Genomic DNA, 17,264 nt, shown 5'->3' on the forward strand with positions numbered 1-17,264 from the left:
TTTTTCCTCACCCAACGCCCTGTATAAACAATGATTGGTCTGAGATGACATCACAGGTGCTGGCCCCTCCCCCCCCCCCTCTCTGTGGTCGAGAGTCAGTGTCCCTATGGACATGTCACACCATGCTGGCACTGCAGGAGCTGCCAGTATCCTCCTGCTGCACACACACACACACACACACACACTGCTGTTTTTGACAGCTAACCCTTGGCCAGAAGGGCTTAAGCTGGTCTAGCACCGTGTCATCAGAGCTGCACGCGTCATGCAGACACACACACACACACACACTGTTGATGCAGAAGCCTGGTTGGGGAAATCTTTAGTGAGTGTGCCATAAATCATGCTGCTGAGGAAGCTGGTGTGTAAGAAGATCTGTGCCTGTAAGAACCTGCTGCTATTATCTCTTCCTGTGGTGTTTCTCTCTCTCCACCATTCCTCTCACACTACCTACCGACATTTCTACAAATGTTTTCCTCCTCTTTCCCCCAATTGATCTGCCTTTCTCAAATGTCTCTCTCTCTCTCTCTCTCTCTGTCTGTCTGTCTGTCTCTCTGTCTCTGATAGATGTATCAGTTTCATGGTAATTCCAGGTTAGCAGTCTAATGGAGGGATGGATGGTTGTAAGAGGAGGATGAGGGGGACATGGAGGGAAATCGGAGTGGTGAACGGGGCGTTTCTGTCTGTGCCTGTTGCTTTGTTTATGGAGCTTTTTTGTCTTTTAGTGTGAGTGGTGTCTTGTTTTGCTATCTTTCAGAATGATCACTACTATTGATTGTGATCTGTACAGACTAGCCTATATTAGTTCAGACTCTGATGACCTATTGTATGTTTGGTTTGTTCCTAAAAATGGTTTATTATTGTCAATTGTGGGCATTTGTTTTACGTGCTGAGACATATAGCTTTGAGATTATTTTCTGTAATGAAAAGCGCTACACTTGTTAAATTATTATATTGATGCCTGCTCTAAAATAATGCTGGCTTGGTCGAGGCATATCTCCCGGATCATATTTTCCCTGTATTCATAATCCCTCATGTAAACTGGAAAACTGGAGAGGTGACAGAACGGCTTGTATTTGTGTAACAGTGACAATCCAGATGACATGGGCTAGCTACACTCAGCACTGCAGATGACATGGGCTAGCTACACTCAGCACTGCAGATGACATGGGCTAGCTACACTCACTCAGCACTGCAGATGACATGGCCTAGCTACACTCAGCACTGCAGATGACATGGGCTAGCTACACTCAGCACTGCAGATGACATGGGCTAGCTACACTCACTCAGCACTGCAGATGACATGGGCTAGCTACACTCACTCAGCACTGCAGATGACATGGGCTAGCTACACTCACTCAGCACTGCAGATGACATGGGCTAGCTACACTCACTCAGCACTGCAGATGACATGGGCTAGCTACACTCAGCACTGCAGATGACATGGGCTAGCTACACTCACTCAGCACTGCAGATGACATGGGCTAGCTACACTCACTCAGCACTGCAGATGACATGGGCTAGCTACACTCACTCAGCACTGCAGATGACATGGGCTAGCTACACTCACTCAGCACTGCAGATGACATGGGCTAGCTACACTACCTCAGCACTGCAGACGACATGGGCTAGCTACACTCACTCAGCACTGCAGATGACATGGGCTAGCTACACTCAGCACTGCGGATGACATGGGCTAGCTACACTCAGCACTGCGGATGACATGGGCTAGCTACACTCACTCAGCACTGCAGATGACATGGGCTAGCTACACTCAGCACTGCGGATGACATGGGCTAGCTACACTCACTCAGCACTCCAGATGACATGGGCTAGCTACACTCACTCAGCACTGCAGATGACATGGGCTAGCTACACTCAGCACTGCAGATGACATGGGCTAGCTACACTACCTCAGCACTGCAGACGACATGGGCTAGCTACACTACCTCAGCACTGCAGACGACATGGGCTAGCTACACTCACTCAGCACTGCAGATGACATGGGATAGCTACACTCACTCAGCACTGCAGATGACATGGGCTAGCTACACTCACTCAGCACTGCAGATGACATGGGCTAGCTACACTCAGCACTGCAGATGGCTGGGTTCAGGCACGCACACTCTCAGCCCAAAGAACAGGGTCGTCTTCAGTCGGGTAGCAAGATTATGGGAACTTTCAATAAATTCCCTGGTTTTCCAGAAATCCTAGTCTTCCGTAGGCACAAAAACATTAGAAAACTGTCAGAAAACCGAGTGAAACTGGGACGTACTGGGGTAGCTGTCCAATAGAAAATGCTTGTTTTCGGTTCCCTGTGGTGTGTCCTAATGAACATGGTCACAAATGCAGAGAATATGACATCAAAATGGATGAACACCACTTCTTCTCACTCTCCCCTGGCAGATAAGAACTTTGATGATGAGGACTCTGTGGACGGGGGCCGGTCCTCCTCCTCTGCATCGTCCTCCAAGGCGCCCCCCAGTGGTAGGAGGGCTGTAGCTGCGGCTTCTGTCCGCAGGCCCAGCTCTGCCACCGGACCTGGCAAGATCTCTGCTAAAGATGCTGCTGCAGGTGCTGTTGATGAGGAGGACTTCATCAAGGCTTTTGAAGAGGTTCCTACTATCCAGGTATCCTGCACAGATAGGCGCGACGTGTGTGTGTGTGTGTTTACAGTTTGAATTGCCATCAACCCCAGTCTGACTCCTGTCCTTGTCTTTCTGTACATCTCCAGATTCACTCCAACAGAGATATGGAGGACAATCTCTCCAAGGTTCGGGAGGTTCTATCTGACGACAAAAACGACTGGGAGCACAGAGTCGTCGCCGTAAGGACCACACACACAAATGATCAGTCTCTAAATGAACTTTTCAGCACCTCGTACTGTAAATTCTTGCAGTAAGACATGATGTTTGTAGCGTATTATAGTTCTTTGTGTTTCCTTTTTTTTTCTAGCTGAAGAAGGTGCGTTCTCTGCTCGTGGCTGGAGCCCTGGACTATGATAGTTTCCCTCAGCAGCTCCGTCTGCTTGAGGCCCCTCTCAAGCTGTCAGCTAAAGACCTGAGGTCCCAGGTGGTACGAGAGGCCTGCATCACACTGGGGTAAGGACCTGCAGACAAAACCACTTTCAACCTCAGTCAACCCCCTTCCACACCAAGTAGAGTTAACTACACTGTTGAACCTATCTGTTCCAAGAGGTGCTATCTCAGACTCGGGTTGAGTAAAGGTTGACCAGAGAGATGATTTAGAGGTGTAGCAGCTCAGTGAAATGCCTCAGTGAAGGGGTTACATTAACATGGTCTCGCCTGTTCTGTCAGTCCATCAACCCGGATACTCTTTATATGTGGATCTTGACTCTCCGCTCTATCGCTCATCATCACTACCACATTAGGAGCACATCACTGACTGACAATTAACCACTCTGAGTCTGGACAACTTGTAGGCGGCTACTGCTTCATATCTAAGTACGGGTACACTAGTCTAGAGCCTCAAATCAAATGTATCTGTGGAGATTTGAAAACTGATTGATTATTGATTTGATGTCTTGAATCTCTCCCATCTCCTCTTCAGATACCTGTCCACGTTACTGGGAAACAAGTTTGACCACTGTGCAGAGACCCTGATGCCCACACTGCTCAACCTGGTGCCCAACAGTGCCAAGGTGATGGCCACGTCTGGCATGGCAGCCATACGTCTCATCCTCAGGGTGAGTACTGTACACACACATATGCACGGGCAATCATATATGTCAATGACCGACAGTGGATGAGTGTGATTCATGCATTTTCTATTGTAAAATAAATCATTTCCTGATGTATTTATTATTCAGTTGGAATGATGTTTATTTGCAAAATGTTGTTAAGACACTGGGAGGTGTGAAATAAGCTGTATTGGATGATGTCTGGGACCTCCTCTTCTCTTCCAGCACACACACTACTCACGTCTCATCCCCATCATCACTAGTAACTGCACGTCCAAATCAGTGGCCGTCCGAAGGTAACGACTCAAGGACTTTCTGTGTGATATTACTTTGTGTGAAAATCTTCTAGCTTTTCCTGACGTTTCCCTTATAATGTGTTAACTCTCATCATGTCTTCTCTCTGCAGGCGCAGTTATGAGTTCTTAGAGCTGTTATTACTGGAGTGGCAGACACACACACTGGAGAGGTAAACACACACCCTTTCAGCATTCACCCTGCATGCTAATACTATTTATCCAGGACATAAACACTAACAACAGACTGTAGCATGCTTGTCTGCTTTTCTGCTCAGGATCCAACCGGTATTTGTGTTTGTGTACAGATGTAGGATCTTAATTTGATCTCCCTGTTGCAGGAGAACTGCAATGCAGGATATTTAAAACATGGAATGTATTTGAGGTTTAAAAAGGCTTCTGAAGTTCATAATTTTCACTTAGAAATTTCCCTTATGAAAATCATATCAACCCCTACAAAAATATCCATTTAATTATAATCCACATAATAATTCACATTTCCTGTTGGTGCTGCGCTTTAGATTTCCCTCTTTCCGCTCTTACTCTCCTCTCTCCTCACTTCTCTTCTACTCTCTGCCGTGTGACATTTACTGTAAGTAGTTGGGTGTTGGTTGACTGGGCGACTGATGATCCCTAGTTAAATTGATGATGCTGGAGGGCTGGAGCAAGCCATCACCATCAGAATCTCGACGGAGCGTCCCCAGTGGTTGCCGCGACAACCCTGCTGAGATTTTTAAAAGCATGTAGAAAGTGTGCTATGTGGTCACTTTCCCCCCGTGAAGAAGAGAGGAGTGTATACTGAAGTCTCCGGGGAAATGAGGAAGTCTGTGTGTCCTCTCCATTGGTGTAGTTGTGGTTTCCTAGCTGCTGTACCTGAAGTTGTCTCTGTCATGTTTCCCTGCTACCCCACCAGGCACGTGGCTGTTCTGACTGAAACCATCAAGAAAGGGATCCATGATGCTGACTCAGAGGCCAGATCGGTCGCGAGAAAGTAAGTTTTTTTTGAGGGGGGGTTGTTTATTTTTGTTAAATGAGTCAGAATTTGTCTTCAAGTCTTAGCAGTTCACGACCGACACAAGTGGATGACGATATGGAATAATATGCCGTCTGTCTGTGTCTCTGATTTTACTACTAGTGATCATTTGAAAAAGTATTAATGCTTCTGGATTTTTATCTACAAAGCATTGTTTCATATGTCACTTTCTTCAGCGGTGATGTGCAGTATATATACAAAAGTATGTGGACACTCATTCAAATTAGTGGATTCGGCTATTTCAGCCCCACCCGTTGCTGACAGGTGTATAGAATCGAGCATATAGCCATGCAATCTCCATAGACAAACATTGGCAGTAGAATGGCCTTACTGAAGAGCTCAGTGACTTTCAACGTGGCACCGTCATAGGATGCCACCTTTCCAACCAGTTTGTCAAATTTTGGCCCTGCTAGAGCTGCCCCAGTCAACTGTAAGTGTTGATATTGTGAAGTGGAAAAATCCAGGAGCAACAACGGCTCAGCCGTGAAGTGGTAGGCCACACAAGCTCACGGAATGGGACCGCCGAGTGCTGAAGTGTGTAGTGCTTTAAAAAATCATCTGTTCTCGGTTGCAACATTTGCCACACGCAATGCCATGCGTTGGTTGGAGTGGTGTAAAGCTTGCCGCAATTGGACTCTGGAGCAGTGGAAACGCGTTCTCTGGCGGGATGAATCACGCTTCACCATCTGCAGTCCGACAGACGAATCTGGGTTTGGCGATGCCAGGCGAACGCTATCTGCCTGAATGCATAGTGCCAACCGTAAAGTTTGGTGGAGGAATAATGGTCTGAGGCTGTTTTTCATGGTTCGGGCTAGGCCACTTAGTACCAGTGAAGGGAAATCTTAACGCTATAGCATACAATGACATTCTAGACGATTCTGTGCTTCCAACTTTGTGGCAACAGTTTGGGGAAGGCTCTTTCCAGTTTCAGCATGACAATGCCCCCGTGCACAAAGCGAGGTCCATGCAGAAAGTTTTGTCAATATCAGGTTTGGAAGAACTTTACTGGCCTGCACAGAGCCCTGAGCTTAACCCCATCGAACACCTTTGGGATGAATTGGAACACAGACTGCGAGCCAGGCCTCATCGCCCAACATCAATGCCGACCTTACTAATGCTCTTGTGGCTGAATGGAAGACTCCGCAGCAATGTTCCAACATCTAGTGGAAAGTCTTCCCAGAAGAGTGGAGGCTGTTACAGCAGCAAAGGGGGACCAACTCCATATTAATGCCCATGATTTTAGAATGAAATGTTCGACAAGCAGGTGTCCACATACCTTTAGTCATGTAGTTTATTCAGTCAGGTGTGCTGTCATATGAGTCATGTGCTGACAGTTATGTTCATCTACTTAAACAAGGGGCTGTGACGTCTGTGACCTTGATGTGACCTCTGACTTTGTCTCCCCCCTCCCTCACCCATAGGTGTTATTGGGGTTTCCATGGCCACTACAGCCGGGAGGCGGAGCATCTGTTCCAGGCCCTGGAGTCAACCTATCAGAAGGCTCTGCAGTCTCACCTGAAGAGTTCTGACAGTGTCGTGTCTCTCCCCCAATCAGACCGCTCATCCTCCTCCTCACAGGAGAGCCTCAAGTAAGAGATCCCCTCTCCTTCCTCCTGTCATCCATCCACCCTTTCCTCCATTTCTGTGAAACGTTGCCATGATTCATAAGGATGTGTGGAAAGAGATTTAAAGGGTATTTAACATTGATTTGAAGATGGCACTAATGGATATGTCTACCTCATGCACAGCAATTATTATCGGATTAGGAAACCACTGGGAGTGATTTTATTGGTTGATCCAGTTTAATCATCCTCCTCTGCTTGTTGACCATTGATCTCATATACCATGATTCACCAGCACAGTGTTTGTTATGATGAACCGGGGTTGGGATTTGGATTTGGACAGAGTGATGTCATTTTACTCTTAAGACTGAGGATGTTTTTTCTGCCTCATCACCAGAGGGGTCCGAGCCCTGTACTAATGTCCAGACCTATGCCTCTGACTTTGTCTTGCTTTGACAGTTTGATGCACAGCGATGCTGGGCTGTTTGTCATAAATCTGTTTGTTAACCTCATGGTGGTGTGTCCTTCTGTCTCAGCCGGCCCCTGTCTGTCAAGAGTGCCATAGGAGGCAGCATGACAAGGGGTAAGAGTACTACTAAAATACATTTTAATTTCTCAAAGTGTGTGGTTTATTCCATGTCACCATTTTATATGTTTTTATAATCAGTTGATATTTCAACGTCACCCCCATGGCAGGTAAGATGGTGAGTTCCAGGGTGAACTCCAACTCCGGCGGTTCCCTTCAGCGTTCCCGTAGTGATGTCGACGTGAACGCCGCGGCCAGCGCCAAGTCACGCCTGATCACTGTGCCCTCCGCTTCTCCCTTCAGCTCAGCAGCTGCCCTGCCCCCAGGCTCCTACGCCTCACTAGGTAAAACACACACTACCCCCCCCCCCCCCTCCCTCCCCAGGTCCATCCATGCCAGGCCCTAACTACCCCACACACACTACCCTCCCCCTCCCCAGGTCCATCTATGCCAGGCCCTAACTACCCCACACACTACCCTCCCCCTCCCCAGGTCCATCTATGCCAGGCCCTAACTACCCCACCCACACACACTACCCTCCCCCTCCCCAGGTCCATCTATGCCAGGCCCTAACTACCCCACACACACTACCCTCCCCCCTCCCCAGGTCCATCTATGCCAGGCCCTAACTACCCCACACACACTACCCTCCCCCTCCCCAGGTCCATCTATGCCAGGCCCTAACTACCCCACACACACCACACCAGGCTATATTTCAAAATGTCATGGTCACAGGATGTCAGTTCTGGAACAGTCATTTCTCAAAGTCTCCACGATGTCTTAATTACGTTATTTAGAAGAAATATTAATCTGAAAACCACTGGTTTTTATGGCCAGAGTGGATATGTTAATTCATGTGATGTTGTTAGTAAGACATCGTTAAGCTGTGCTCTGAAGAGAAACATACAAAAAGGCCAGAAGTTTTGTCTGTAAACTAATTAAACTAAACATGACAAATGGCTGCCTATATTCACTCTAAGTTATGGCTACTGACCTTTGTCAATATTTAAGATTGTGATAATTAATGATGAACAACCCCCCCACCCCCAAAAAAAAAAAATTGGCGCAGTTTGATACTGAAGCGTGCTGCAATCCAGATGCTGTCCCTCTGTTCCTGCCCTAACACGTCCCTGTGGAGTGTACTGCTTGCAGTCCATTACCAATGAGACCTCTTTCTGCCGCTCACTCACCTCTCTTTCTCTCCCTTTTTCACTCCTGCCTCTCTCTGTCACCACTATCTCTCTCCTTCCCCACCCCTCCTCTGTCTCTCTCTCCTGCCTAACTGGTACTGATGTCTAACTATACCTCTTCTTCCACTTGCTCCACCCCCCCGCCCCTCCGCTTTGCTTTATGCTCAAAAGATGGCACACCCGGTAAAATTGATACTGGTAAGATTGTGTATTTGTGTTCCTTGTCTGTCGGGGACTGGCCCCCTTCCCTTCTGTCTGTCCTCTTTTCCGTGTTGTCTACACACTAACTTAACCCATAGTGCACTACTACATCATTCTGACCTCTTCGTCTGGTATATCTGGTAGGTCTGCATGTTTGACCAATACGGTAATAATAATTGATTACTGACGACAGACATGGTTAGATAGCTATCTGCAGTCAACACAGCACACCACGACCCCTCTCCTCCCCCGCACGTTATACACAACTCATTTTGTTATCCTCCTAAGTCGTTGTCCTTTACATTTTGTACTGTTTATTAGTGATTAGTGAAGGGAAAGGACCCTGTGATATTTGTGTAAAGGTGAATGTTGCATGCAGGGAAACTTGCCCACCCTGTGGTCTGAGTTAGGGGTCAGAGGTCGCTAAGGTTTAGTCTTGCCTGTTTCTCAAGCTGATCGTCTACCTCTTGGTTTTCTATATTTAGTCCCGTGTCTACTCTTTTATTATCTACATGTCACTGAGACTTTCTAGACCCAAAGTTTTTGTTGTTTGTTTAAAGAAAGGGCTGTCCCCTATCCTGTTGTGTAATGCGGTTGTTCTAGAATCTAGTGCAATATTTTCTGACTAAGGAGGACCTCGCCTAACAAACATCTTCCAATGAAAATAAGGTCATAGCTTCTGCCCACATTCTAACAAAGCGCTTGTGAAGACTGTCTGAAAGTAAGAGTTATTATTGGCTAAGGTGTTCCTTAATCTAAGGACAAGTTCCTGCTGTTGTGGAAAGAGATCACTTTCTCAGCGTCAGTCTGTGTTGTCCTAGCTTTTAGGAATATTACTTGGCTGGATTGCAAGTATGATGATGCTAGAGACATTTTATGTGGGATTTTGCTAACGAATATCATACATTGTGTATAATATGCACAGTTTGAAATGCTCCAAAACAAAGTGTGTTGGGTCATAATGTTACTAGTTGCTTTAGACAAACCTTACTCGGGCCTCCCGAGTGGCGCTGCAGTCTAAGGCACTGGCGTCATTACAGATCTGGGTTTGACCGGGAGACCCATGAGGTGGCGAACAATTGTCCCAGATTCGTCCGGGTTAGGGGAGGGTTTGCCCGCCCGGGATGTCCTTGTCTCATCACGCTCTAGCGACTCCTGTGGCGTGCCGGCCGCATGCACCCTGACACGGTCACCAGTTGTACGGTGTTTCCTCTGACACATTGGTACGGCTGGCTTCTGGGTTAAGCGAGCAGTGTGTCAAGAAGCAGTGCGGCTTGGCAAGGTCGCGTTTCGGAGGATGCATGGCTCTCGACCTTCGCCTCTTCTGAGTCCGTACGGGAGTTGGAGCGATGGGACTGTGGCTGTAGACTACCACGAAATTGGGGAGAAAAAGGAGTAAAAATGACCCCAAAAAACTGTAATAAAAAAGCAAAACCAAGACAAACCTTTCTCAGATCCAATGCATGTTTGATGGAGCCCTTGAGTGAGAACGTGGTCTATGGGAATCTTTTGTTTGTTACTCCCTATATCTGTGTTTCAGAACACTCTCTCTCTTCAGCCAGGTCTTTAGTCACCATCTGTTTATAGTAGTTTCTTTCAGTGTTTTGTGTTGTAGTGAACAGCTTCCTGGATACGGTATAATTTGTAGTGTAGTGTCTTCAACTCTCTCACTAACTCTGTGTGTGTGTGTCCATCTCTCCCTGTGTGTGTGTCCATCTCTCCCTGTGTGTGTGTGTTGTTGTCTCCAGGCCGTGTGCGTACGAGGAGAACAAGCTCCGGCAATGCTGTCGGAGCCAGCGCTACTGTGACTGACAGCAGGGGGCGCAGCCGAGCCAAAATGATGTCCCAGTCCCAGCGTGAGTATACACACACACACACGCACACATTGTCAGCAAAATCTCTCCCTCACTGCATACTGTCTGAACTCAGGGAAGCCAGTCCACATTGTCATCTCCAGTCTCTTTCATGTAAACCCTCAGTATGACGTTTAACCTGCCTGCTGTGAGGTCATACTAGGTTCTCCTTCAGTTTCTCTCGTCAGTCTGTGTGATGTTTTACCTCATGTACTTCAGCATCCTGAAGGAACTTGGAGCCACTGTTATTACTGCGCCCACAAGATGTATTTGTGTCTTGTGTGTGTCTGTGAAGACTTGAGGGGCTTCAATGATTATTGCACGTGAAACATGACATGCACAGTTAACATCTGACCCAGTGCATGCTGGGTAAACACTACTTCCTGTCACATTGACCGTTTTTATTTTCACGTCCTGTTCTGCCGCTCGCTCCCATAACAACCACAGGATCCAGATCTGCTAACCCCACTGGGGGTGGTAAGGCCCGGACTTCATCCAATCAGAGTAAAGCGTCCAGTTTTTAGTCCCGCCCCTTCATCCTCTGCAGATCTCTGCATGTCAATCAACTCATTCTTCTAGTTTTTAGACTCATCACGTCATACCAGCATGCTCCATTCAACTCAAGTGTCTGTATTATAATTCATTTTTTTATAGTCTCACAAGCTGTTTGGAGTTTGCATTGTCGAATACGTGGTTCCTTCCGCATTGCCTTATTTTAAATTGTTGATTGTTAATATTGGTTTTCGTCCAATGTTGTTTATATTGGTTGTTGTCCAATGTCGTTAATATTGGTGGTTGTCGTATGTCCTCTGAACTGTTGTCGTTGTTGTTGTTGTAATCACTGGTTTGTTTTCCCAAAGCCCAGTTACAAACTGGATTTAACCCCATCTTGTTTGTCCTGCAACTGTTAATTATCTGTTTGTCTGTGACTATTTATCTCATCAAAGCTGAAACCCCATGCCTATGTTATCCGCCTTGTAGGATATACAGAGAATATCATTGTCCCAAAGCACTCTAAACACATTGTATGTGCACAGTTGGTAAGAGTGTGGCGCTAGCAAAGCCAAGGTCGTGGGTTCAATTCTCACTGGGATCACATACACATATTATGGACTCACTGTACTGTACTTTAGAAAAGTGTCTGCTAGGTGTTATTACCACAATAAAAGCAACATATGCCTTTAGAAACATTGAAGTAATGAAACATCCCCAGAAAGAGGGAGGCAGAGCATGAGGGAGTTCAGCTTTGAGCCGTGACAGAACCTTCCCAGCATGCCATGGAGAGGTGCGTCACTCGCTGTGACCCATCATATCTTGTCTGAAAGGGTGGAATGTCCCACTCTCTCTGACTGTGGGTCCTGTGTGTTATCCTTGCTGCAGCTGGCAGTCGCTCCAGTTCCCCTGGCAAGCTGCTGGGCCACTCGTCTGGGTACGGGAGGATCAGCAGGCCGCCCTCAGCCTCCAGCACCCCTGCAGACAAGAGGAGCAAGGTCCCCCGCAGCCAGGGCTGCAGTAGAGATTCCTCTCCCAACAGGCTGGGCCTAGGTAAGGGACAGTTATATCACAATATCAGCATCATGCAAGTAAACCCAACATAGGGCATTCATGCACTCTATACACTAGGAAAAATACATTTGTCATTTGCTAACAACGCACATAGTAACTAAGTAACTGCTATAATAAACAGTGTGTTATATAACCTACACACCAGATGCACATGCATAGCATACAGCACATGCATAGCATACAGCACATGCATAGCATACAGTACATGCATAGCATACAGCACATGCATAGCATACAGCACATGCTGATCAAATGACATTTTATGAGTCACATACACATATTTAGTAGATGTTATTGCGGGTGTAGTGAAATGCTTGATAAATAATACCACACCGATGATAAATATGCCCAACGTCCTCATTGCACACTCCCATCTATCTAGTGATAACAGTATATACAGCACACCAAGAGTGTACTGTATACATGATCTATACATGATCTAGGTTTCCTGGTCATAAACACAAAACAAGGAAACACAAACACAGAAGATAAGCCTTGAACAAGGGACCCCCATATTACTATTATGAAGTACCAATGTACCTTTTGCACTCAAATAATGGATGAAAAAATGCTGAATAGCCAAAGTCGAGGGCCCTTGTAGAGGGTGAATGGTAAGAGTTATATAACTGTAACTCTCTAGGTTAGCAGCTAAGTAGAACTGTGTTTTGGGAGGGTCTCATCTTGGTTGTGTTTGTTAGCATCTTCCAGGCGTGTCACATCAATGGGGTGGTGCCGCCTCTTTCAGGAAAGTGGATGAGCCTCTGTAGGGCTATCCTGGTCATCAGCAGCCCAGCTTATGTCCTTCCCGTCAGTCTGAGTCACTGGCTCTTCTCTGACTCTGTCCTATCGCTGTGATTGGTCTGTGTATTTCTTCAATGCCAGGGCTGACCAACCAGCTCTCTCCATCTTGGCTTGTTATCAGCGTGCTGTCTGAGGTCACCCTCTTGTCTGTCTGTCAGTCTGTTGTGAACAATACCATCGTCTGGGGGAAGGGTGCCTTTTTTTCTATCTGTCCATGGATGAGATTGAAACATTCTGGACACACACAATGATCAATTACATGTTGCAATGAAAGTTTTCCATTGATATGTAGTTGGTTTTCTTCTTGTCGTCTTTTTTCATCATATGTTTTGTATTTTTATGACAACAACTGAATTTAACTGTTTGTCTTTTATTTTCTTTGGCGATTTGACCGTATCTTTTTATACCCTCTTAAAAATGTTTTATTTGTTGTTGTTTATCTTTTTTGTTTTTGTTTTGTATGTTAACTCTGTATCTGTTGTAAGCTACGGTCATACCAAAAGTCTTTTCACAGACCAACTAAACCTTGTCGTGAAATAAGGAAAAAAAATCAAAACTGACTTGCGCTAACGTAGGTGTTTAAAATCTAACCTGATGTCCAGCATACTCAAACCCAGCACCACGCCCCAGAGTCCTCCTACCCCTCACCCCACTCTCCCCCCAGTCTCCAACCCCAGCCCCACCCCAGGCCTCACCTCACTAACCCCAAACCTGTGTTCTACCGTCCTACTGACAGCCAGGCTGTGTGGTAAAGCTCTTGTTCCTGGTACTCCTCTCTCCTCCTACAACACGCTAGCAAGGAGCCGTATCCCCCGGCCCAGCATGAGTCAGGGCTGCAGCAGGGACACATCTAGGGAAAGCAGCCGAGACACCAGCCCTGCTCGGGGCTTCAAGCCTCTTGGTGAGTACCACAACCAACCGGACACCAGGAAGCCTCTTGGAAGCAGCAAGGCCCACTAGTACACACCCCTCAGTCTCTTAGTCCCCCTCCTCTAGACCCCTACTCTCTGTTCCAGCCTCTCTACACCCCAGGACATCTAGATAGAAGATCCCACTCGAGAACTAAGGGGTATAGACCTCTCCTTTTGCCTGTTCTGATCTAGTCTGCATGCACTAACCCTCTCAAAGGTTCTGGAATATAATCACTGCACTGTCTTCTGTCTGTTTTTGTTTGGAATGCTCCAAATGTTATCCTATATAAATACGTTTCTGTGTCTTTGAATGTGTAATAAATTACCACCAAAAGATCACCATTTTTTCTCCAATCACTTAGGCCCAATCATTTATCGTACATATCTCATAATAAATCTAAATCAAGAGGCAGAGAAAAAAGGCAGTGACTACAGTAAACAGTTTACTGTATGCATCATCGTATTCAATGTCCATAGCTGACCTGCTTCTCCGCTCTTTCCTGTGTTGCTGTCACATCACAGGAAATGACACAACTTTGTCATGGGAGACAGAGGGGGAAAAAGCAACAAAATTGTGTGACAAAGCGGGATGCGTGAGGGATACCCCTCCTACCCTATGACTGTTGTAGATGTGGGCAGCAGGAAGCCTAGCAGTTAGAGCATTGGGCCAGTAACCGAAAGGTTGCTAGTTTGAATCCCCGAGCTGACTAGATTAAATCTGCCCTTGAGCAAGGCACTTAACCCGAATTGCTCCAGGGTCGCCGTGGGATATGCAAAAAAACACCCTTCCATTTCACAACACACACTTGTACATTTGTGAAACAGGACAAATATAAGCACCCCCTGTTTGGCTGGTTGGTCATAGCTATAGTAGCTGAATGCAGCCAGGCGCTGAGCCTTAGTCATCTACAGAGGACGGTACCTGTCGTGTATGTGTCACTAACCCCACTGGTGTCACTCACCCGTCCTGTCCCTTGCAGCCTCCCGACGTACCTCCCGCTCTACCAGCGCCTTATCCACGGCTGACCCCCACAGCCAGTCAGGTGACCTGCATGCCCCACCCCTTTCTCCGTCCCCCATATTAGTGACTATGCCAGCATGTGTCCATACATAGTACTGTGAGGGCTGTGCCCACCCTGCTGTGCCCACCATGCTGTGCCCACCCTGAGGCAACATTTATTCCAACTTTTCAAGCTTGTAATGGTCTTTTTTTTTAATTGACAAGAAGATTTTTCATATTATGTGCTGTGGTCATCTGCTTCAATATGTTTTGTGATTTTATTTTAAAATGCTTGTGTTTCATACTGCGTAATCATGATATCCCCACCTATATCATTTTCTCCTTGTTATTGACTTTTTGGACGTTGTATAATGTATTTGTACTTAATATAATAAAGTATCTCATATCAGATTTGTTTTATTTTCCCGTCTGCAAGTGGGGTTATTTTTTCTTCATTTTTCATGAGGTGTTTCAAACAAGTCATTCTGTGGTGATTTCTGTTGGTGGTTGGTGCCTCTTCATCTTTATTTCAGCATAATTCTTTTCATTTATCAGTCAAACTTTTTGGTGTTTTTCATTTCCAAGCTTTTTGGTGTTTTTCATTTCCAAGCTTTTTGGTGTTTTTCATTTCCAAGCCTTTTGGTGTTTTTCATTTCCAAGCTTTTTGGTGTTTTTCATTTCCAAGCTTTTTGGTGTTTTCTTGCCAAACTCTTTAATTTCTTTGCCCTGTAAACCCCATCATATCTTACCTGAGATTTGATTACCGTATTCGGACGTAAGTCCCTGACAGCAATTCCAATGGCTTTCTCCTCTGTTTCCTCTACCCCTCTCCCCTCTCTTCTCTCTCCCAGACCGATTTGGTTTGATCCACCAGGCCCGCATTTCTGCCTCGGTGAACGCCATGAGAGTCCTCAACACTGGCACTGAGGTGGAGGCTGCTGTGGCTGACGCACTGGTAAGTCAACAATCAACTCTTACTAGTTGCCAGTTCTGAAGACATCACTACCGTTTGTCTCAAGATAGAGTGACAGTTAATGGCCGAAGGACTCCCAGGAGGTTTTGCCTGTTTTGCATTTGGCAGAAAATAACTGCATTAAGAAGTCAAATGTAATGACATGGAATCATCAAGAGTGTTTGTGTATGACTATCAGAATATACAGTGGCTCCAAAATACTGGCACCCATGACTGGCAATGCACAAACAATACTTTAAAAAATATAAAAAATGTAACTACAGAGAGAAACTCAAAATACCAACATGTGAAAAATACTGTACTTTATTAATGATTCAATGGAAAACAACAAAATAATTGATTGATTTAATTAAAAATCATTGTCTTCCAAATCAAGGTTTCACAATGAATGGCACCCTTAAAGATTATTGTAAATAACAATACCAAAATTAAACCAGGAATTAAATTCCACTTATTTAAGTGCATCTAAGTGTTATGGAACTATATTGAGCCATTACATCACTTCCTGTTTCACTAGGGTATAAAAATTAGGTAACACACATGCAATATCCCTTTGTCATCCAACACCATCAAGAAAATAACTGTCAGTTCAAAAGGGACAGGTGGTCGTAGACCTTCATAAATATGGTAATGGCTACAAGAAGATCCACAAACTATTGAATATAACACTGAGCAAAGTCGGGGCAATTATTTAAAAATTCAAAAGATATGGAACAGCTGAAAACCTCACGGGTAGAAGACGCAAATGCATTTTGCCCCCCAGGATAGAGAGGAGGATCGTGAGAGAAATGATACAAATTCCACAAGAATCACTGTGAAATAATTGCTGGCCTTGGTGGCGTCTTAAATCACCAGATTTAAAAAAGCACTATCAGACACAACCACAGGCTCTTTTGAAGGGTTGCCAGAAGAAAGCCCTTAATGACCCCAAGACACAGACGCAAGCGTTTGGAGTTTGCCAAACGTAATTTCAATTATGATTGGAAGGTGCTCTGGTCAGATGAGACCAAAATGTAACGTTTTGGTCAGATACAACATCGGCATGTTTGGCATCGAAACAGAGATGCATACAAGGAGAGGCACCTCATACCCATGGTGATATATGGTGGTGGGTCAGTGATGTTTTGGGTCTGTTTTAATTCCAGAGGTCCAGGGGCACTGGTTAAGACTGATGGCATAATGAATTCCACCAAGTACCAGGCAATTTTGGCTGACAATCTGGTTGCCTCTGCCAGAAGGCTGGATCTTGGCCGTATGTGGACTTTCCAACAAGACAATGACACAAAACATACCTCAAGATCCACACAGAAATGGTTCTGTGACAACAAAATCAATGTTCTGCCATGGTTGTCTCAGTTGCCGGACCCCAATCCAGTCGAAAACCTGTGGGCGGTGTTGAAGAGGGCAGTTGATAAGCGCAAACCCAAGAATGTGAAGGATCTGCGTAGAGGAATGGTCCAAAATCCCTCCAAATGTGTTCCTTAACTTTGTCAAACATTATAGGAAAAGACCATGCTCTTCTCCTTGCCAGAGGTGGTGGCACTAAGTACTAAATGAGGAGTGCCAATAATTATGAAACCTTGATTTTGGTGAAATTTATTTTGTATGATTTTGGTGGGTTCCATTGAAACATTAAAAAGGTATAGTATTTCTCACAT

General features: G+C 45.7%; 1 protein-coding gene across 21 annotated transcripts in view; it reads left to right on the forward strand.

Annotated features, from left to right (window-relative positions):
• The window catches only part of clasp1a (cytoplasmic linker associated protein 1a), an 88,205-nt gene that overhangs the window by 54,689 nt on the left and 16,252 nt on the right, over positions 1 to 17,264 (forward strand). For 8 of the 21 annotated variants that reach the window (XM_031797302.1, XM_031797324.1, XM_031797286.1 and 5 more), the window contains 17 exons: positions 2,404 to 2,627; positions 2,732 to 2,824; positions 2,953 to 3,098; positions 3,568 to 3,703; positions 3,923 to 3,993; positions 4,104 to 4,163; positions 4,904 to 4,981; positions 6,445 to 6,612; positions 7,122 to 7,168; positions 7,282 to 7,455; positions 8,473 to 8,499; positions 10,251 to 10,358; positions 10,803 to 10,859; positions 11,736 to 11,900; positions 13,459 to 13,623; positions 14,614 to 14,676; positions 15,485 to 15,588. In XM_031797302.1, coding sequence (XP_031653162.1) covers positions 2,404 to 2,627; positions 2,732 to 2,824; positions 2,953 to 3,098; positions 3,568 to 3,703; positions 3,923 to 3,993; positions 4,104 to 4,163; positions 4,904 to 4,981; positions 6,445 to 6,612; positions 7,122 to 7,168; positions 7,282 to 7,455; positions 8,473 to 8,499; positions 10,251 to 10,358; positions 10,803 to 10,859; positions 11,736 to 11,900; positions 13,459 to 13,623; positions 14,614 to 14,676; positions 15,485 to 15,588 — 1,886 coding nt within the window. The remainder of the gene's footprint in view (positions 1 to 2,403; positions 2,628 to 2,731; positions 2,825 to 2,952; positions 3,099 to 3,567; positions 3,704 to 3,922; positions 3,994 to 4,103; positions 4,164 to 4,903; positions 4,982 to 6,444; positions 6,613 to 7,121; positions 7,169 to 7,281; positions 7,456 to 8,472; positions 8,500 to 10,250; positions 10,359 to 10,802; positions 10,860 to 11,735; positions 11,901 to 13,458; positions 13,624 to 14,613; positions 14,677 to 15,484; positions 15,589 to 17,264) is intronic. The other 13 variants (XM_031797365.1, XM_031797305.1, XM_031797359.1 and 10 more) reach the window with 9 other exon arrangements.

This window comes from Oncorhynchus kisutch, linkage group LG2 (assembly GCF_002021735.2).
Source record: "Oncorhynchus kisutch isolate 150728-3 linkage group LG2, Okis_V2, whole genome shotgun sequence".
Lineage (NCBI taxonomy): Eukaryota > Metazoa > Chordata > Actinopteri > Salmoniformes > Salmonidae > Oncorhynchus > Oncorhynchus kisutch.